Source organism: Moschus berezovskii, chromosome 2 (genome assembly GCF_049115385.1).
Source record: "Moschus berezovskii isolate FMDL1 chromosome 2, NW_MosBer_1.0, whole genome shotgun sequence".
NCBI classification, from domain to species: Eukaryota; Metazoa; Chordata; class Mammalia; order Artiodactyla; family Moschidae; genus Moschus; species Moschus berezovskii.
In genome coordinates this window covers 138,803,466-138,826,254 of record NC_142461.1, presented here as the reverse complement: position 1 = coordinate 138,826,254, position 22,789 = coordinate 138,803,466, and the positions used below count along the sequence as shown (strand labels likewise).

General features: G+C 43.3%; 1 protein-coding gene across 2 annotated transcripts in view; it reads right to left on the bottom strand.

The window, feature by feature from the left end:
* Positions 1–22,089, bottom strand: part of CYFIP1 (cytoplasmic FMR1 interacting protein 1) — a 73,408-nt gene extending 51,319 nt beyond the window's left edge. The window contains exons 1-11 of one of the 2 annotated variants that reach the window (XM_088831130.1): positions 21,955–22,089; positions 20,777–20,899; positions 20,612–20,701; positions 19,908–19,985; positions 19,617–19,718; positions 18,605–18,786; positions 14,919–15,015; positions 14,705–14,833; positions 8,376–8,480; positions 6,527–6,618; positions 4,036–4,153 (exon numbers count right to left, since the gene is read on the bottom strand). In XM_088831130.1, coding sequence (XP_088687256.1) covers positions 4,036–4,153; positions 6,527–6,618; positions 8,376–8,480; positions 14,705–14,833; positions 14,919–15,015; positions 18,605–18,786; positions 19,617–19,718; positions 19,908–19,985; positions 20,612–20,701; positions 20,777–20,899; positions 21,955–21,969 — 1,131 coding nt within the window. In that variant the 5' untranslated portion in view covers positions 21,970–22,089. The remainder of the gene's footprint in view (positions 1–4,035; positions 4,154–6,526; positions 6,619–8,375; positions 8,481–14,704; positions 14,834–14,918; positions 15,016–18,604; positions 18,787–19,616; positions 19,719–19,907; positions 19,986–20,611; positions 20,702–20,776; positions 20,900–21,954) is intronic. The other variant, XM_088831124.1, reaches the window with a different exon arrangement.
* Positions 22,090–22,789: the final 700 nt, after the last annotated feature.

Genomic DNA, 22,789 nt, shown 5'->3' with positions numbered 1-22,789 from the left:
TAATATTCCATTGTGTAATATATATCACATTTTCTTTATTCATTCGTCTGTAGACACTTAGGCAGTTTCTTTGGTTTGAGTATCATAAATAATGTTGCAATGCACACAAAAGTGGTACAGTCAATTGATTTTTGATGAGGGTGCCTTCAGTGGAGAAAGAATAGTCTTTAAAAACAATACTGGCAAAACTGGATATCCACACACAAAAGAATGAATTTGAACCCTTAAATTATATCATATTTAAAAAGTAACTTAAAATGGATCATAGATCTAAATATAAGCGCTAAAACTTTTACAAAACTCTTAGAAGAAAACAAGAGGTAAATCTTTGTGACTTGGGCTAGGCAACGGTTTGTTCATTATGACCAAAAGCACAAACAACCAAAGAAAAAATAGATAAACGGGGATTACACCAGGGCTTCCCTGGTGGCTCAGCACTAAGGAGTCTGCCTGCCAAAGAAGGGGACATGAGTTTGATCCCTAGGCCAGGAGGATCCCACACGCCACAGAGCAACTAAGCCTGTGCACCATAATTTCTGAGCTTGTGCTCTAGAGCCTGGGAGCCACTACTATGGAGCTATGTGCCAAAACTACTGAAGCCTGCGTGCCCTAGATTCTGTGTTCTGCAACAAGAGAAGTCACCACAATGAGAGTAGCAGACTTGAGAGAAGCCCCTGCATGCCAAAGCTAGAGAAAAAGCCTGTACAGCAATGAAGACCTAGCACAGCCAGAAGTAAATAAATAAAACAAACTGGACCACATCAAAAATAAAAAACTGTGCTTCAAGGAACATCACTGAGACAGCAAAAGACAGAAGAACAGGAAAAAGACAGGAGATAGAACTCCAAAAGAACAGGAGAAAATATATGAAAATCACGTAACAGGTAACAGAATATAAGAACTCAATAGTAAAAAAATTAAAAAGATAATACAATTTAAAAATGGGCAAATACTTCAAAAGATATTTCTTAAAATTGGCCAACAAGTACATGAAAAGATATTCAGTTTCATTAGCCATTAAGGATATAAATCCAAACTACAACCAGGTACCACTTCACACTCACTAGGATGGTCAGAATAAAACATAAAACAGAAACAAGGGCTGGCGAGGATGTAGAGAAGTCAGACTCCTCACAGCCTGCTGGTGAGAATGTAAAATAGTGCGGCTGCTTTGAAAACAGCTTGGCAGTTCCTCAAAATGTTCAGCATAGAGTGCCATATGACTCAGCAGTTCCATTCCCAGATACCTACATAAGAGAAATGAAAACTTACGTCCACACAAACAGCTGTACATGGATGTTCATGATGTTCATAGCAGCATTATTCATAATGAACCAACAAAATGTGGTGTGTCCAAGCAACGCGGTAATATTCTGACATAAAATTATTTTAAATATTATAAGCCATAAAATTATTGATACAGGCTATAGCATGGATGAACCTTGAAAATACAATGTTAAATGAAAAAAGCCAGTCACCAAAGAGCACATATTATATGATTCCATTTATATGAAATGTCCAGTAGGTAAATCCATAGATAGAAAGTAGACTGCCAAGTGCCAGAAGGAAGGGGCAGAGTTGCTCTGGGGATGTTGACAGCGTTCAACAAGACTGTGGTGACGGTTACACAACTCACTAAATAAATTAAAAATCTTTGAACTATATAATTTAAATGGGTGAATTGTATGATATGTGTATTATGTCCTCATAAATCTATTTAAAAAAAAACTGAGCAAAGCTTTCAAAGGTAGATCTCTTTTCTCTTAATGAAACCATCATCTGATTATAAGGGCGCTATGGCAGAACTCAGAAGGCAGGCAGGAACCATCAGTTCAGTTCAGTCACGTCCGACTTTTTGCGACCCCATGAATCACAGCACGCCAGGCCTCCCTGTCCATCACCAACTCCCGGAGTTCACTCAAACTCATGTCCACAGAGTCGGTGATGCCATCCAGCCATCTCATCCTCTGTTGTCCCCTTCTCCTCCCGCCCCCAATCCTTCCCAGCATCAGAGTCTTTTCCAGTGAGTCAACTCGTCGCATGAGGTGACCAAAGTACTGGAGTTTCAGCTTCAACATCAGTCCTTCCAATGAACACCCAGGATTGATCTCCTTTAGAATGGACTGGTTGGATCTCCTTGCAGTACAAGGGACTCTCAAGAGTCTTCTCCAGCACCACAGTTCAAAAGCATCAATTCTTTGGCACTCAGCTTTCTTCACAGTGCAACTCTCACATCCATACATGACCACGGGAAAAACCATAGCCTTGACTAGACGGACCTTGGTTGGCAAAGTAATGTCTCTGCTTTTTAATATACTATCTACGTTGGTCATAACTTTTCTTCCAAGGAGTAAGCGTCTTTTAATTTCATGGCTGTAATCAGATCCACAGTGATTTTGGAGCCCTAAAAAATAAAGTCTGACACTGTTTCCACTGTTTTTCCATCTATTTCCCATGAAGTGATGGGACCAGATGCCATGATCTTTGTTTTCTGAATGTTGAGCTTCAAGCCAACCTTTTCACTCTCCTCCTTCACTTTCATCAAGAGGCTTTTGAGTTCCTCTTCACTTTCTGCCATAAGGGTGGTATCATCTGCATATCTGAGGTTATTGATATTTCTCCCGGTTATCTTGATTCCAGCTTGTGCTTCTTCCAGCCCAGCGTTCCTCATAATGTACTCTGCATATAAGTTAAATAAGCAAGGTGACAATATACAGCTTTGACGTACTCCTTTTCCTATTGGAACCAGTCTGTTGTTCCATGTCCAGTTCTAACTGTTGCTTCCTGACCTGCATACAGGTTTCTCAAGAGGCAGGTCAGGTGGTCTGGTATTCCCATCTCTTTCAGAATTTTCCACAGTTTATTGTGATCCACACAGTCAAAGGCTTTGGTATAGTCAATGAAGCAGAAATGCATGCTGTGAAATGCTCCTACTTGGAAAGGCAGACATTAGCTCTTCGTGCTGTTTGAGAGCTCCTCATGAACTCAGTTTACAACTACATGAAGAAGGCCAGGGGGCTGGCCCCCGTCTCTACTCGGCTGGCCACCCACCTGGGGCCTGCAAGGAGGTAACAAGCCCTGAGCGTTTGGGCCGTCTTGCAGTCATTCTGGTTACATGCTGACCAGTGCTAGTGGTTGAGGGATGTCCCTCACTGTCCTGCAATGGGCAGAACCGGCACACAGCGTTCTTCCTCCAAATGTAATGGTCCTCCTGAGAACCCCAAGGTACTACCCCCTCAAAAGCCAGACCTGTATATGTGGCCCCAAGTCCCTAGGACCCTCGAGACCATTTGCAGCACCCATCCACACCACTGACCACTGCTCTGACCCTGACCTTGGTGTCTCGTCTGCTAGGACGTGAGAAATGACCCTTCCGTTGCTGCTCCTCCTCTCTTAGACCCTGACCCACCCACCCCATGTGAGTAATGCTGGCTTGGAGCCAGGCATGGAGCAGGTATGGGCAATGTGACTGGCCCAAACAAAGACACAGAAAACACAGCTGCAAAGCTGGAAGGAATTAACAAGTCCCCATGGCCCAAGAGAGAGCACTGCCTCCTACACCCATCTTCAGGCCTTTTTCTGGGCACTTGATGTATCTTCCCATCAACTTGGAAGCTCCTGTACTTCCTCCCTCTAGACAGGAAAGGGCACAAGTCAAAACCATCCCTTCTGTTCCTGATGTCCTCTCCTCTCCTCTCCTTTCTCCTAGCAGTTTGGAACCATGGAACAAGACTAGAAAATGCACTTAATTCATCATCTCAACTCAGTCATTTTTGGGGGATCACTGATAATATTTTTCCCAAAAAAAATAAGATGCTTTTTGTACAGCTGAACAGAGCCAAACAAACTCCATTATATCATATCCGCACTGCCTCATCCATTATAATGAGAGCTTGTTAAGTACATACTACTTAAACTATGCTTCTCAACGTAAATGAAGGGTGTAAAATTCAAAGTAAATCTGGGTGCAAAGAATACAAGGACCACATCAGACAGGGTGTTGCCAGGTGTGCACTGCAGGCAGAGGCCACTCACCTCGCTATTGCTGTAGCGTGCCAGCTCCGAGATGAAGCGCATATGGTCCTCCCGAATCTGGACCATCTGCTCGCAGATGTTGTACTGTGGGCTGCTGCTGGAGGACGTGCAGGTCCACCTGGGGGTAACGGAGAACGCACGTGACCTGAGGGACACCCAGCCAAGGACACATGCAAGGCAGGCCCACCCCCAGCCTGGCAGGCCCACTGCAGCCGAGGTCAAGGTGCAGAGCAAACGTGGCATTCTCTGCACGGTAACAGCTGGGTCTGCCTAAGTTCCCTGTGTCGGCTCTGTGTCTACCTTCTCATGTCTGTATTCTGGAAAAGGAACCATAATTTTTCCTTAATCAGTAAACTACTTTCCACAAAGCTGAGAGTTGCTGGATTTAAGATACAGCATAACCCTTCCAGAGCCCCTTGACACATTACTGCACAGTTGGCAGGAACTAATATTTCTTTATTATTCACATGTGAAAATATAAACTATAGTACAAAACAAGTCAGCCAAAGACTCAGGAACAAAAGTTATCCTTGATGGGAGAGTTGAAACTGACATGACTTGGAAATCAGACAGTTGCCATAACTGTGCACAACACACCATTTCAGCAGCAAACAGATACAGTCAACAGAGGGGAAAATAGGGTATTAAAACCTAAATTGTAAAAAAAAAAAAAAAAAGATTAAATCTGTTGGCAATCTTGGGCAGGAAGTGTGGGTCTTCAGGCTCAGAGCAGCTCCGCTGGTTTCCTCAGGCTCAGTACCAACTTGCACCACATCTCTAACAAGTTTGCCCCTTAGCCAGAAGGAGAGGATGCAGATTACAAATTTTCAAGATGATCAGTACACTATCTCAAGCAGCATTGCTTTTAACTTTGATTCCACTATAAGATGGCGTGACGATCACAGAGGCATCGGCCAAGGCGGCTCCTTGAGTCTGCAGCAAGCACACAAGGCCAGGCCCTGCGTCAGGGTCCACTCTCAACACACTGGCCTTCCCTGCAGGCCCCAGATAGCATGTCCCCCTCAGGAGAGGTATATGTGTTATCAGATTTAATAGCAGATGTGTTAGGAAATAAGCTGGCACAGGAGCCAGATGCCAACATCTGCCACTTGCACCAACCCCCAGGGGCCAGACACAGGTGCTAGACTGTTGGGCTGAGCTCTTAGAGCTGACTGCTACAGGCTTAGGCATCTGCCTCAGTGGCTGTGAAACACAGAAATTAACTGGTAATAATGGTCAATGACTTACACCAGATCATACTAAAAACAAAGTATGCAAAACTCCTTGCTTCACCATTACTTATGCTATAGAGATGATTGTGTTTGTTACAGTAGGAGGTGTACACTGCTAACTTACATTTAGGCATTTCTATTTATACCATGGAAATCAGTACAGCCTCCAAATCAGAGCTCAAGTCAATGCTGAAATGAAGAGAGGGTTCAGTTTAGTGAATGTGATTTTGAGGAATGTCATCACATACCAGATTTAATGGCAGATGTGTTAGGAAAAAAGTTGGCACAGAGGCTGGCAAGCTGCATACAGCACAGACCCAACGTGACCAGTTTTTATGTGCCCCAGAGCCACACAAATGGTTCTTACAGATTTAAAAAGGAATTAAAAAAAAAAAAGTAACAAAAAAGAGTATGTGACATATATGGCTAGAAAGACATAATATGTTTATGATTTGGCCTTCACAGAAAAAGATGCTAACCTTTGCGTAGCCAGACTGAGGTACAACTGTATTTTTCAAAACCATGGCTGAATGGAGACCACAGATCTGCTGAAAGTCAGCAGAAGCATCCTATGAGACCCAAGTGACTATGTGGAAGGTGCAATAAAAATAAGTAAGTATTTACTATCACTTGTAACTATAAGCTGCAGATTCTTCGTAACAGGGATTGGTCAACTGTCTTAGCATAGGCCCAGAAAGTAAGCACTTTACAATTTGGAGGCTACACTGTCCCTGTCATATCAGCCGTAGAGCCAGCATCTTAAAAAAAAAAAAAAAACACCTCTTTAAAAACGTAAAGACCATTCTCAACAACTGAGACCTTGCAAAAATAAGCCTGGTCTGGTTCTGGCCCTCGGGTGATAGTTCTATAACCTCTGTAAGTTGCATACAAACATCCAGCCCGTTCCCAGCAGACTGGTTGCTAGGCTTTTATCAGCACCCAGAGGGTTTGTTTATACTTCCATATATGTGACCAACACTGTCTAACGGAACTCTTTGGGATGATGAAAAGTTCTATATCTGTACTGACCAAAACAGTAGACCCTATTAGATATCTGAAATGTGGCCATTCTACTAAGAAAATAAATTGCACTTGTAAATGAATTTAAATGTAAACGTCTACACATGGAAAACACTACCATATCAGGCATGTGACTGAAAATGTCAAAGGTGGCATCTCTGGATGGATAAGCAGCATGTCAGGAACCACAGTGAGAACACTGAAGAATGCTCTGACTGGGCAACTCACTCTCTGCCTACCGAGATTTATTTTCCTCATAGTGGGCGCTGGTCTTGATGTATCTTGCCAGTTCTATTTGCATGTCTCCAAACAGCGGAACCACCTGGAGTTGCTGTATTCAAAGAATAAAAATAAAAAACCCAGGGTCATTATATATTATATTTAGTCACCAAATACAATCTAAGAAGAATGAGGAATGCTAATAATTACTGCGGGTTGAATGCTATTTCTGCAAATCACTTACTGCAAAAAAGTTGTAAACAACTTCTACATTCACTTAAAGAACCAATTCAAACATTAAAATTAACCTATCTTGTTGCTAGAAACATGGTCATTAAAAAAAACAAACTGCATTTCTATATACAAGAAACAATTGGGAAAAAAAAACTAAAGAGAAAAAAATTCCAATAGCATCAAAAAATAAAAGTATGTATTATTAAATATAACAAAATATGTTAAGACTTCAAAACAAAATATTACCAAAAATTCTAGAAAAAATGTTTAAAGTTCTAAGTGAATAGAGAATTATGTTAGGTTCATGGTATTTTAAAAATATCCATTTTCCCTAAATTGATCTACAGATTCAACAGAATCCCAAACAATATTCCAAGAGGAAAAATGGTTTATGGGTAGTCTGTGCATGTGTGTGTGTGTAAATCAGCAAGTCAGTTCTAAAATATATTTCAAAAGATAGAGGGACGATGCTCAAGACAATTGTGGAGAACATAACCTGATGACCTGCTGGAGACTCACAGCAACTCAGCCAGCAAGGTGCAGGCCAGCGGGGCAGAGCAACTTAAGGCAGAGTCATTCACATAGAGACACCTGCTTTAGGACCCAGGTGACCCCTCAGAGCAATGAAGGGAAAACAGAGTCAATCAGATATCCATAGGGGAAAAAACCCCAAGACTGTCAACCTCTATCTCACAGCATACATGACATCAATTCCAGAGGGATTACAGAGCTGGATGGAAAAGGGGACAATGATGCTACTAGAAGGTAATGCAAAAGAAAATTCTCAAGATTAAGAACCTCAGTTCACCAATGACTTCAAGAAAGTGAAAAATAAGAGCTACACAAGGGAAATGCATGTATTTTAGGACACACGTATCCTACAAAGGATACATTCCCAGAATACGTAATGAACTACAAACCAACAGGGAAAGAAAAGCATGAGAGACTTGAAAGGACACTTCACAAAGAGAACACACAAAAGACTAATAATACTGTGAAAAGCAATCAGGGAAACATCAACTAAACCACAAGGAAACATGAGATAATAAAACCTCAGAGACACACAGGCACACCCTTCACGATGCCCCCTTGGTGATGATATGAAGCCCCAAGAATGCTCACTCACTGCTGGTGGTGATGCAAGACCGCACGGCCACGTGGGGGAACTGCGAGGCTGCATCTACTACACTGAAAAGTCCTTTCTATTAGATTAACACGCACCCACCACTGGGCACTCACCCAGTAAAAAGGTGCACAGACGTGCACAAATCAGAGCAGCACTGTTCAGACAAGCCAAAACGCAGAGCCGATCTCACGTTCATCACAGAATGGATAAGTAAACTGCAGTTCAGTCATAAAATGTAGAGCCATACCACAACGAAAAAGTAAAAACTATAGTTGCAGGTTCCCATAGGGACAATCTGACAAAGTGGGGGCAGCCAGACACAAAAGAATACATATGGCATGACTCCCTTAGGCAAGGTTCAAACTCAGGCAAAACTGCTACAAGAGCAGGAGACAGTCTACTCATACCCACCCACCTGCCAACACTGCATTTCCTACCATGGACCAAAGTCACAGAGGCTGACCTTCACAAACGTCAATAGAAAGGTTTATCTAGAAACTGCCACTCACCTTGAAGTATTTGTCGATTTTGGATAAGTTTATTCTTTTCTTGGCATCTAGTTTATAAATGTTGCTGACACTTCCATCCATCAGATATAGACCAAACCCCATGACCTGAAAAATCACAAAGTGGCACATAAAGCTTAGACCTGCAGGTTTAATTATCCATAAACACACTGCTATGGTTCATAACTTTGAAACGACAATTCATTCTTATTTCAAAAAGCACTTTTTAAAAAAACTGTAGTTGACCTACAACCCTGTTAGTTCTGGGTGCACAACATGGTGAGCTGATATTTCTGCACATTCAAAAATGATCACCATAATAAGTCTAGTTGCCACTGGTCCGCCACGCAAAGACAGACAGTATTAACAACAGTATTTCCAAAGCAGTACATTTCATCCTATGGACTCACCTATTTTGGAGCCGGAAGTCTACACCTCTTATCTCACCTATTTCATTGACTCCTCTATACCACAACTGGGAACCTTCTGTCTCTTCTCTGTATCTATGAGTCTGCTTTATAGTCTATTTATTTTTTTAGATTCTACATATAAGTGAAATCATGTGGTATTTGTCTTTCTCTGCCTGACTTATTTCACTTAGCATAATACTAAGTACATTCACAAATGGCAAGATTTCATTTTTTATGGCTGAACAACATTCCGTTATATCTAAATATGTATCTATAACCTTCTTATGCATCTATCAATGTACACTTAGGCTCTCATGTCTTGGCTATTGTTAACAATGCTGCATATATCTTTTTTTAACTGGTATTTTTCTTCATATAACTATCCAGAAGTGGAATTGGTGGATCTTATGGTTAATTTTTTTCATTCTTTGAAGAACAACCATATCATTTTCGGTCGTGGCTGCAGCAATTTACATTCCCACCAGATTTCAAACTGTACCAGCATTCCCTTTTCTCCACTTGCTTGCTAGCAACTGTTATCTCTAGTCTTTTTGACAATGTCCATTCTGACAAGCGTGAGAAGATGCTTCACTGTGGTTTTGATCTGCATCTCCCTGATGATGAGTAATATTGAGCACCTTTTCATGTAGCTCTTGGTCACCCCATGTCTTCTTTGTAATTAATGCCTATTCACATCCTCTGTTCATTTAAAAACTTTTTTTCATGTTGAGTTGTTCAAATTCTTTCTACATCTCAGATATTAACCCTTCGTTGAATATATTGTTTGCAAGTAACTTCTTCATTCAGTATGTGGTCTTTTCATTTTGTTGATAGTTTGCTTCGAAGTTTTTGACTTTGATGTAGTCCCATTTGTTTATTTTTGCCTTTGCTTCCCTTTTCTGAGGCGACAGATCAAAAAATATATATGTTGCTAAAACTAATAATGTCAGAGAGTTTTCTTCCAGGAATTTTATGGCTTCAGGTCTTAACAATTAAATCTTTAATTCATTTTGAGCTTGTTTTTGTATATGGTGTGAGAGTAGTCCAGTTTTCCCAGCACCACTTACTAAGAGGCTGTCCTTTGCCTGTCACATAATCTTGTTTCTTTTGTCATAGATTAACTGCCCATTAAGTGTGAGCTTATTTCTGAGTTCTGTGTTCCACTCATCTATGTGAATGTTTTTGTGCCATACCATCCTGTTCTGACTTTGTGGGATAGTTTGAAATCAACTACATCAAACTGGAGTGTGACACCTCCAGTTTTGTTCTTAAAGCTTTCTCTTATAAGATTGTTTTGATTATTTGGGGTCTTTTTTGCTTCCCTACAAATGTTATAATTATTTGTTCTAGTTCAGGGAAAAATGCCATCGGTACTTTGACAGGGGTTGCACCAAAATTGTAGATTGCCTTGCGTGCTTTGGGAATTTTACTGACGTTAATGTTTCCAATCCCCCAAACAAAACAGATCCCATTTGTTCATGTTGTCTTCAATTTCTTTCAACAATGTCTTATAATTTTTCAGAGTCCAGGTCTTTTACCTCCTTGGTTAGATTCATTCCAAGGTATTTTATTCTTTTTGATATAACTGTAAATGGGATTTTTTTAAAAAAATGATCGTTCAGATAGTTTGTTGTTGGTATACAGAACCACAATGGATTCCTGTACATTATTTTACATCTAGCAACTTTACTAAATTCATGTATTAGGTCCAAAAGCTCTTTGTGGGTATCTTTGGGATTGTCCATGTACAGTATCATGTCATCTGCAAACAGTAACAATTTTACTTCTTCCTTTCCGATTTGGATTCCTGTAATTTCTTCTCTTTCTCTGACTGATGTGGCCAGGACCGCCAACACTATGCTGAATAAAAGTGGTGAGAGTGAGTGGGCATGCCTGTTTTGTGCCTGTCTTACAGAGAATACACTTTCACTGCTGAGTATGATGCTGACAGTGGGCTTGTCATACACAGCCTTTATCATGCTGAGGTATGATCCCTCTATGTCTACTTTGTTAAGATTCTTTATCATAAATGGATCCTGAATTTTGTCAAGTTTTTCCCACATCTGTTGAGGTAGTCATATGATTTTTATTTTTCAATTTGTTAATGTGTTATCACATTAATTGATTTGCAGTTATTGAATTATTCTTGCATCCCTGGAATAAACCCCAGTTGATCATGGTCTATGATCTCTTTAATGTACTGAATTTGACTTGCTAATATTTTGCTGAGGATTTCTGCATCTATGTTCATCCATGATATTGGACTGTAATTTTTGTGGGTGTGATATCTTTGTCTGGTTTGATGTTAGAGAGATGATGCCTCACAGAATGAGGATGAAAGCCTTCCTTCCTCTTCATTTTTTGTGGTGGGGGTGGGATGAAGATAGTTGTTAACTCTTCCTTAAATGTCTGGTAGAATTCACCAGTAAAGCCATCTGGTTCTGGGCTTTCACTTGTTGGAAGTTTTTTGATTACTGATTCAACTTCATTAGTGGTAATCAGTCTGTTCATATTTATTTTCTGTTGTTTCCTGATACATATTGGTAGAATATATGTTTCCAGCAATTTATCCATTTCTAGGTTGTCCATGTTATTGGCATGTAATTGTTCACAGTAATCTCTTATGACCCTTTGTATTTCTGTGGCGTTGCTGTAACTTCTTTTTCATTGCGGATTTTATTGATTTGGGCCCTCTTGCCACTCTTCTTGAGGAGTCTAAGTAAAGGTTTGTTGATGTGCCTATTTTTTGAAAAGCAAGCTCTTAGTTTTACTCTATTATTTGTAGTCACTATTTCATCTATTTTTCACTCCAATCTTTATTATTTCCTTCTACTAATTGGGGTTTTGCTTATTCTTTTCCTAGTTCCTCTAGGGGTAAGTTTAGATTGGTTATATGAAATTTTTCTTGTTTCCTGAGGTTTATATTGCTATAAACTTCCCTCTTAGAACTGTTTTTGTTATGTCCCACAGATTATGGAACACTGTGTTTCCGTTTTCATTTGTCTCCAGGTATTTTAAAATTTCTTCTTTGATTTCATTAGAGACTCCTTAGTTCTTTAGTAGCATATTGCTTAGTCTCCACATGGTTGTGTTTTTTGGATTTTTTTTTTCCTTATAGTTGATTTCTAGTCTCACAGAAGCTGAAGCTCAAATACTTTGGCCACCTGATGTGAAGAACTGACTCACTGGAAAACACCCTGATGCTGGGAAAGATTGAAAGCAGGAAGAGAAGGGGACAACAGAGGATGAGATGGTTGGATGGCATCACTCGATGGACACGAGTTTGAGCAGGTTCCAGGAGCTGGTGATGGACAGGGAAGCCTGGCATGCCACAGTCCATTGTGTTGCAGAGTTGGACACAACTGAGTGACTGAACTGAACTTGCTTTGTAGCCTGGCATCAACTTTTCCTCCTTACTGATGCACCTTTGTTCTGGCATCCACTTCCAGTACAGTCCCGTCTCACCCACATTACAAACCTGCTCTAGTAAATACAAGCCTTCATCAATAATTTCTCAAAGCATTTCAGGAAATTCCCAGGCAGCTGCCCTATCTGCACTAGCTATCTTGCCACTTGCTTTTCTGTTGTAAAGGCTGACTCTCGCCTTGAACTGACGAAACTAGCCATGGCCGGCATTGAAGACGCACCCTCTGACTCATTACTGGTTCCTCCTCCAGCCCTCACGAGGCTCTCAGCTGTCTCTGAATCAGCACCGAGCGGCTGAGCCTGCACCTGCACACTGAGGAGCTCCTCCATCTCCTCCATCCCTCTTCCACGCTGCTTCGACACCAGAGGCACAGCGAACGTCCACGCTTCATGATTTTGTCCTTGTTCTGCACAATTGCGCTAAGTCTGTTTTAGTCTATTCCATCCGACACAAGTATCTCCACCCTAGCTTTCTTTCCACTTCCATGAAATATCATTTTTCATCCCCTCACTTTCAGTCTATGTGTCTTTAGATCTAAAGTGAGCCTCCTGAAGGCAGCATACACATGGGTCTTATTTTTTAACCCATTCAGCTACTGTATATTTTTGATTGGAGCATTTATTCCACTCACATTTAAATTAATTATTGATAGGTACTTCCCTAGTGGCTCAGCAGTAAAGAATCTGCCTGCCAATACAGGAGACATGGGTTCAACTTCTGTGTCAGAAAGATCCCCTGGTGAAGGAAATGGTAACCCACTCCAGTACTTTTGTCTGGGAATTCCCATGGACTGAAGCAGCCCACAGTCCATGGAGTCACAATGAATCAGACACAATTAGCAACTAAACAACACACTTATTGCCATTTTATTAATTGTTAAGTTCCTGAGTTTTTCATAGTTCCTTTTCATTCCTTTCTCCTTTTGCTCTCCTCCCTTGTGATTTGACGACTGTCTTTAGTGTTAGGTTTAGATCCTTTCTCTGTTTTATGAATTTATTATAAATTTTTGGTTGTGGTTATCATGAGGTTGGTATATAGCAACCCATATATATGTATATATATATGATTATTTTAAGTTACAATCTCTTAAGTTTGGACTCATTCTAATAACTCTGCATTTTTACTCCCCTACCAATGCTTAATGTTTTTTTACATCATGTTTTATATCTTTTCTGTATCCCTTAACTATTTATTATGAATATAGGTGATTTTACTACTTTTGTCTTTTAACCTTGCTACAAGTTGATCTACTACTTTTATTGTTTGTCTTTTCCAATGACATTTTTCTTTTTGTACTTTTAATATTTCTGGGCTTGGTGAAAAGCATTTTTAAAAGTCCCTCAGAAGTTAGTAGCTAGCCCTTCACATGAAGCTGTGTTGCCACTTCTTGTTTCCTCTGACATGTATACGCATCCGCGCCACCTCTCCTGAGCACAGTGCAATCATACTGTGAACTTCCAAAAGCACCTATGGCCAGGGGCTCTGGTACCAACAGGTGCAAACAGAATGCTTCCAGTATCATGAAGCACTCCACTCCCTTTTGCTCTGACCCCTGCATGCTGTTCTCCTACATGGAAGAAATCTTGGAGCTGGGCCCACTTGCTTTGGGCCAGCAGGACATCCAGCACAGGGTCCCACAGAGCTGCCTTCTATGAAGGTAGAGAGCAGAGTGAAGAGAATGGCAGAACCATCTCCTCAGAGCTACTCAGTTTTCCTGGGTTCTCTCCAATGTACACATCATTAAACTTTCATTTGATTTTAAAACAACAACAAGAACTTCTCATTTTCCCAGTGAGAAACATCACTGAAAACCTCCCCAATCTGAAATAGAGTAAGAATGAGGAATATGTTAAATGGCATGATTCTTGAACAACAAAAGTCTACTGCAATCATGGTGACGTGCATGTGTGGTAAGTCCTTTCAGTCACGGCCAACTCTTTGCAATGCTATGGATTATTGCAGCACTCCAGGTTCCTCTCTGCATGAGAGTCTCCAGACAAGAATACTGGAGTGGGTGGCCATGCCCGCCTCCAGGGGCTCTTCTGAACCCAGGGATCAAACCCGTGTCTCTTATGTCTCCTGCACTGGCAGGCGGGTTCTTTACCACTAGAATGACCTGGGAAGCCCAATCATGGTGACACAGTATACTAAATTTCTAGGAGCTACATCCCTGCCAAGTAAAATCTGGCACAATCTCTGCTACAAGAAGCTTTATGCTGAGAAAAGTCCTTGACCAAAACCTCCTTATCTACCAGCACCTTCTCCAGGGATGGGCATGAGATCTACCTGGTGCTGGGCTCAAGCTTGGGACACGCTCATGGGAATATGTCAAGGATTTGTAGTGCAAACCGCATGTAGGGTGTGAGATGCTCTCTGCACACACACACACAAGCAGGAGAGAAAAGATTGGCGCAACGATCACCACGTTCAGCCCACTCATGAAAACAGCTGCCCCTTTCTCACGGTGCTGTAGGCAGTCCCCTCAACACACGTACTTTAAGGAGCATGTGTTTCTCACTGGGCGTCAGGTACATTCTGTTCTCATAGTAATCCACGCAGAGATTCACAATGTCTGCCAGGAGCTCTTCGTAACCGGAAATCACTTCAAGCTGCTGCTGCAGGGACTGAAACAGAGGGAGATCTACGTCACTGGCCCCTCTCTGCCCCCAGCCCCTGGCACTGTACCCCAGCAGCCGCAGCGTGAGTTACTTGTGTGATCTTGTTGTGGTTGGCCAGGAACATGGACAGATTCTGTGACTCCTGGATGGACTGTGGATCTGCCATTTTACGTAAAAACTGAGCGGCCCTATAAAAGAGGGGGAAAAAAGGGTTAATCAACCAACATGCTTAATGACATTAAAAAAAAGAACAGCCTGGGAAAACCAAAATTACTTTACTACTGCTACAGTTATCTGCAGAAATGTGCATCACAGACGCTGGCCTCTGTTTCAGCCTCCTCCAGCACCTCCCCTGAGCTCCAGGCGAGTCTCTCTGCAGTGTGGACAGCTCATGACCACACTGTCCATAGCTGACGGGCCTCCTCAGAGATGTGGCAGCACCACTCACAGGTGTTCCTGAAGGGCACCGACACAATGGCCTCTCACGCTGGCTCCCTATCCCCAAGTCTGAGAGAGACTGACACTTCCTCCGTGAGTCCACTGCTGAGTGACACAGATGGCCAGCACCGTTTAGGTTCTCTGTTGGGAAACTTTTGGGCAGCCAAACCTCCCACCAGTCAGGGACCATACCACACACAGTTCTGTGCCAAAGGTCTGAGACAAAAATCCTGATTCCACCACCAATTTGCAGCTCCATCTTGGACAAACCTAAAGATCTGGTACCAACATGAGGAGTGGGTTTTCCCACAACATCAAGCAACATTCTAACACCAGCTGGGTGGCCTGCAATGAACTCAGTTCTGACACTGCTGGAAGACGTGAGTAAGGCAATGTATGGGAAAAGAACGGAGGTTTCCATGACCTCTCCAATCACCACTCCACCAAACTTCCACATGTTCACCAACCTGAAAGCTCTCTGAACCCTGTCCTTTGGGGTTTTTAATGGAAGATTCCTCACATAAGCGTGTTTGATTAGATTACTGGAAGCTGGCAATGGGTTCAACCTCTAACCCCTCTCTCCCCACTGAGGTCAGGAGTGTAGGACTAAAAAGTTCCAACCCTCCAGTCCCAGGGCTGATTCCTCTGGTGACCAGCCCCATCCTGAGGGTACCTAGGGGGCTTTCCAAAATCACATTAACATAACAAAAGAAACTTGATTGCTTTCATCACAGGAAATTCCAAGGGTTTTAGGAGTTGTGCCAGAAATGAGGATGAACATATACTTCTTATTATAAAGCAATACACACCCCCTGAACTCTCCTGACTCTCACCATATCTGAAAAACAAGACCTATATGACCTACTCACAGGCAGACAAGGGAACGGTGGACACAGAAGGACCTGTACACCGAGGTCCAACAATCCTACAAGCGTGGGCTGAGTCTCTAGTTTTTACAAAGCAGCTTGAAAGCACGTAAGAGGACTTTGCACATCTAGGGCTTCCCAAAAAAAGTTTAGGACTGTCTGTGCAACCTAGAACCTTGAGGGTTTTACTAAAGAAAAGCTTTCATGGCAAAGACTGGTAACCTACCCCAACTGTCATTTCCTCTCCTTCCTGCTTCAAAACAAACCCTGAATTTCTGTACTGTAGCAATGGGCCTCATCTCCACATTGGGATCAACTGCTCAGCCATGAGATATAATGCAAAACTTCGTAAGGCACTTGAAAGTTTACTGATAAGAGATATCGTCGGGCCTTCAATTCTCCCTCCTTCCTGCTGAGCTGAATGCAGAAATGACACCTGGAGCTCAGGTAGCTATTCTGGGCTACAAGGCAACACATAAAGACAGCAGGAGCCCCGGTTCCTGAATGGTGTGGAACCCACTTAGCTGCAGATCACCTATATTAGAACATTTCAGGTGAGAAATAAACTGTAATCTTGCTTATTTCTGTAAGTTTTTTAAAAAAATATATGCAGTAAGATAATATTAATTGGTACATTTACATTCTTTTTCAAAGAATGTATAGTGTTCACTTTATTGATTTGAGTGATTGTTGAAGCTGCTAAAATGGAAATTAAGAAAAGGACCAAAAACACCTGTTTTTATTTTCCTTACGCCTCACCATGACAATATGGGTTATCTAGAACTTACACTTAAAAGACGTTGTAACTACCAGCTAGGTGAAAATAAAGTGTTCTTGATTTTTTTTTTTTAATAAAAAGTGTTTTGAATGTTGACTGTGGGTGTGAGGGCTGGGGATGAGTAGGGTTATTGTCTGGGAAAGTGAACCAACAAAGGGTCCATAACAGAGATCACAGGAAGAGGATGCTGGAAGGATGAGGCGTGCCTCAGCCCTCTTCTGTGCTCAGAGGAGCCTGGGGGGTGCCAAAGATGGTGGGCAACTTCTGAAGGGGGTGCCCAGGGGCCCTCCAATGGCCTTCCACAGGGCAGTCCCATCTTTAGCTTTGAAATAAAGGTGCTACTGCCAAGACAGAAGAGAAAAGAAAGCTTTTTAAAATGAAAAACCACTGGTGCTGTCTACCTCCCCATTTCTCTGACAGACTCAGAAAGGCTGAGAAAGCTGATCAAAATCATGCAACCCATGATTTGTGCCATCAGGAGAAGAAGCTGTCCTCCTGCACTGGGAAGCTCAGAAGCCCCATGCTCCACCAAGAGTCCCACACACTTGAAATCCCCGAACACTGGCATCAAATGGAGACAACTCCAGACTCTCCTACTAGAGAAGAGTTAACAGGACAATTCAAAAGATGCTGTCATTCTGAAGATCTACGCTTCCATGCAGAGCCGACTCTCGGTGATAAATGGAACACCTGAACTTATTTCACGGGAACAAGGCTTGAAGTCTGGGAGATCTAGCTCCACCCCCACTGCTGACCCAAGCTCAGATCTGTTTCATGCTGCATCTCAAGTTGACTTCATTTTAAAGAGACAGCAATGGTTGCATGATTTTAGATGTGCATTAGGGTTCAGGGTAGGCTTCCCCCAAATATGCCATTGTGGCATACTGATTTATTCTGAGTTACTTAAACAGCTGCAGCAAGTACATTCTACCTCCTCTGTGCCCCTGAAAGCAGGAAACCCACCTCCCACATGAAAGGTAACCTCCCTGTACCAGGAGGTCAGGAGGCATCCTCATCACCAGAGGCTGTGTGAACACCTTGCTACCTCCTCACTCACTGACCACGCCAACTCAAACTTCTCTGTCTTATCAATTTTTCACAGGTTACTTTTTCTTTGTTTAAAAGGTTACTTCTTTGGGTCTCATATCTTGGGACCCCCCCCCATACTTATTAAATTTGTTTTGCTCTTATTATTTTCTGCTTTCTTAAAGTCGGTTCTCAGGCAAGAACCTAGGGCACAGGAGAAATTACTTTCTTTCTCTACAAATGAAACCACAGCCTATTCAGAGGCAAAGTAAATCTCTTCTAATTCAATTGGATGCCTAAGTTTCCTTGCCTAACAAAGGAAACAGAAGTCAGCATCTCATTCCAGCCAACTTTTAACAGTCTTAAAACTGTTTTAACAGTCTAGGGGACAAACTTCCTCTAGAGTTGGTTACAGGACAGGCGCTCTGCTCTGCCTGCCACCAACATACTCAGTCTCACAGACACACTGCTGTGACGTGCCCACCTCGACCAGACGCGTAGGCTCACGGCAGCACACTATCTTCTGGGGTGACGGGAGCCCAGAGCTCCCTCCACACACAGGACGACCAGAATGCTTCGCAGGGCTCGTGCTCTGTCTCAGGCCCAAGAATGGCCCTTGTGGGCGCCACACCCACCAGGCAAAGGCGCTCGGAGCCCAGGCGTGCTCACCGCTTGTAGGCTGAGTGGTCATTCTTCACACTGCACTTCATGTTCTTCAGCTCATCCAGCACAGCAAACATGTTGATGAACTTGCCCAGGGTGATCAGGTAGGCTTCGGACACGAAGTCCTTCCTTCTCTCCGCATGGCACAGGCGCCTCACCTCCCCACAGAAACGCTCAATGGCATTTCTCTGTGCAGAGGAAGCAAGGACAGACACACTGCTTTCAGGGACAGGCCAACCCCAGACCCAGCTCCAAGCACAGGGCCCAGACCACATTACTCGCTGATGAAATGCCCAACCAGCACAGCTCAGGTAAAGAGACATTTTCTAGAAAGTGATTTCCACGTGTCTTTGCTCTGTAACAATCATCATCGATTTTGCACTTTACTATGTTCCTAAAGTAAAAGAATTTTGTTGACTATTCCAGCAAAGTTACTGAGCAAAATGCTGCAAAAGAACATGTGTAAAGCAGATTGCTTTAGCTTTCAGAGTTGAAAAAGGGAGTGGGAGGATTTCCACTTGACAATTTTTTAAGATAAAACAAAAACTCATCACCTAAGGAGTTCTATCTTCTCTGTTTGCTAAAGGAATCTATAATTAAAAAACTCACACACATTTCTAAAGTATGTCTTTAAAAATCCAGGAAGGCCCCTCCCATGGCCACCCTGCCTAACCCAAGGGCCAGTAGGAGTCAAGAGCAGGGTGATGCCCACCAGAGCAGACAATGGGATAAGAACATGTGAAACCAGATGAATGGAAAGCACGAGCAAGCACACTGCTAGAAAGCAGCCTCCACGCGGGAAACACAGAGTCACTCTCAAGGGAAGGAGACAAGTGAAACATAAAAGCAGCATTTATTCTCAAACAGCCAGTCAAGCTTCAGCCTGTCAAACGTTTAGTTCCCTTTGGCCTCAAAGCTGAACTGAGCATCTGAATTTACATGCAGTTTGTTTAGTCAGTACACGGTGCCAGCGTCCCACTCTCTGCACTAAACCCCTGGGATTATTTCACCGTTTTACCTGAAAGTACATAAAATTCATCAGTTTTGTGACCTCAGGCTCAAGGACCTCCACGGTTTTCTCATAAATTTCAACTCTGTTAGGCTGTTCGTTACATTTCACCTGGAAGTAAACAAGCATGACAAAGAGAGGCTTCAACCCAGAGAATGTGAGGAGTTGCTGGAGGAGGGTAGATCAGAGGTGGGGTGCGGTGTGACTGGGCAGGAAAGCCTGGAAGGGATGAGGCCTGGTCTGTCTGAAGTGGGGCGTGGCCAGTGGGGAAATGGGGTGGGGTCTGGCTGGGACCGGCACCTGTGGGATGGCCCGAGAGCAGCTTCTCCAGGTGTACAGCATGACAGCGTATTCTTGGCCTTCCTCCAGCATCTCATTCTGCAAGGGTACACCGGGCAAATCAAAGGCAAGCAGAACAGTCACAAATTGCTAACACATACAGCCATAAACCAGCCGGAGCGGCCAGGAGGTTGACTACAGTCTGAAAATATTTTTAAGATGCATGAAAATGCTCACGATGTTTGATCTAATAACTTCACTTGTACAAATCTAGCCGGGGAGAATAATAATGTATTTAGGAAGATATTCATCCCAGAACCTATTACAAGAAAGCAAAGCAAACTAAGTGAACATGCAAGAATAGTTAAGTTTTGAACACTTACCAAGTGGACTGGACAGCTATTAAAAACTACTTCCTCTGGCGTAATTTAATGACATACCAAAATGTTCATTACATTACTAATACACATAGTCATAACAACAATGCAATTCCTTTCTGCAATCTAAATCCCACATGGCTGTGTGCCTGGTATGCTTGAGCACAAGTATAAACAAAGGAGAGTGGGCTTGCTGATGCTGACAAAGGTTTTCTCTGGGCCACAGAAGCCAGACTTTCAGAAACAGCATGTATTGTTCTTCGTAATAGAATAATACAAACAAAAAAGACATGTGCCATTCAGATGTGTCAACCCCCTGCCCCCCCACTGAGGAAACCATGTAGTTACCATGCTAGAATGGACGGTTGCTTGTTCAATGTATCTTGCAATGCCGGTAACAAATGCATTTCTGTCTTCAAAATTCGTGTTGAAATTTGGCTGGAAGGAAACAGAAAACCATCACGTGGAGGTCAGCACCCTGGGTCACGTGTCCTGCAGCCATCCCGCACCCACCTGGTAGAGCAGTGAGGATGGTGGGGGTTCGATGCACGGCTGCTGGTCAGGCAGAGGCAGCTCTTCCAAGAGGTCCACGTTGGACAGTGCATCCTCCAGCGTCACTTGGGCTGCCATCCTGGCCTAGGACCAAACACAAAGCCCCCTGTGCTGTGAGGAAGGGCATGACAGTCCCTCCAGGGTGAGGTATTTAGGGTCCTGCTCCCCTAAGCCTTCTCTTTAGGGAGCTGGGGATGGCAGAGGCATTTTAGACTGTCCCTGGGGCCTGGCATCTCTCTCAGGCCTCATCAGCAGGGGAGTCACAACACATCTGCTGCCGGTCGTGGTATAGGGCACAAGGGCCAACACACAAGCCATGGCTTCCTGCCACCTTCCCACCTCAGGGCCATCATCCTGGAGGGCTCTCCGAGAGGGTCCGACAACCCCTTCACTGAGCTGGGGGCAGGAACAGTTCCTCCAGTACTATGTCTGTCCTCAGGAGGCCAGCACAGCCTCGGATGGGCAACAGTGCTTCCAACCAATGACACTTCCCAGGGGCATCCTCCGAGCAGGGCCACACGCTCGGGATGAAGATGCACAAAGCCAGTTCCCTGACTCCAAGAATACAGGACAGCTTGCAGGGCCCAATAAGGTGAGGGCTATGGCTAAGGAAAGGAAATAGGGAGAGGGCTGCTGGCAGAGGACTGAGAGCCTGAACTCTGTGACTGCCACACAGAAGCAGAGAAAAGGGGACGGACTTCATCTGATATATCTATGCTGGCTCCAGAAGGGAGGAGTCAACATACTCCAGCTTGCCTCCCACTGAATGTTGCTGTGATCCTGGATGGGACTCAGGGAGCAACTCTAACTCCAGATGGACATGTGCAGCAGCCCTGACCCCAGCAGGGCAGCTATGTGGACAGCTATGTTCATCCTGAGACTGTAAAGAACAGCAGGCGGGCTGGGCAAGAACACTGAAAGAAAAGGAAGAGGTACCCAGCTGCTCCACTTAGCACTGGGCACCAGACAGGCATGGGTGCGGAAGTATTCGGCGAGGCAGGTTTCCAAAGCCTCAGCATGCTGGTCAGAGGACCAAAAAGGGAACCCCAGGGCACTGGAAAGCCCCAGGGACAAGGTGGAGAGGAAGAAGCTTGGAAGAGCAAGCCCACAAAGTTGGTCAGAAATGTCATCAGGCTCACCCTCAAGCTGCACATGCGTGGATCTGATCCTCACATCCCAAGCCCTGAGGCCACAGCCAAGTCCCAGACAGCCACAGGAGGCACACACAGGACAGATGCAAAAGGCACTGCTGAGCTCCAAAGACAGGAGTGACACTGCACCATAGTCCAGAGAGGATAGGTCAGAACTGCCGCCTAAATCAAAGCAGGTTGTTTGCCAGCTAAAATAAAAACAACAACATTTCCTAAGATTTCAACAAGACCCAGAGTCTCATACTATAATATTGAAACTGTCCAGCTGCAATCTGAACTGCTCAGTAAAGAACCAGTAATGTCTTAGCTCCTACGGGAAAACATGAGCAAAAGATACCAATGCCAAAATAGTACAGATGCTACAATTGTCTACCAGACTTAAAGAATCTACTAAAAATGCTCTAAACAGACATGGCACTCCTGAACTGAACAGCAAAACTGGAAAGTCACAAATAAATAAATAAATAACTGAATAATTGAAATTTAGAACTAAAGAATACATCATCAAAAAAATCTACAAACAATAAATGCTGGAGAGGATGTGGAGAAAAGGGAACCCTCCTGCACTGTTGGTGGGAATGTAAACTAATACAGTCACTATGAAAAAGAGTACGGAGAGTCCTTAGAAAACTAAGAATAAAACTACTATATGGCCAAGCAATCCCACTCTTGGGCATACACCCTGAGAAAATTATCATTTAAAAAGACACCTGTACCCCAATGTTCATAGCAGCACTATTTACAATAGCCAGGACATGCAAGCAACCTAGATATCCATCGATGGACGACTGGATAAAGAAGCTGTGGTACATATACACAATGA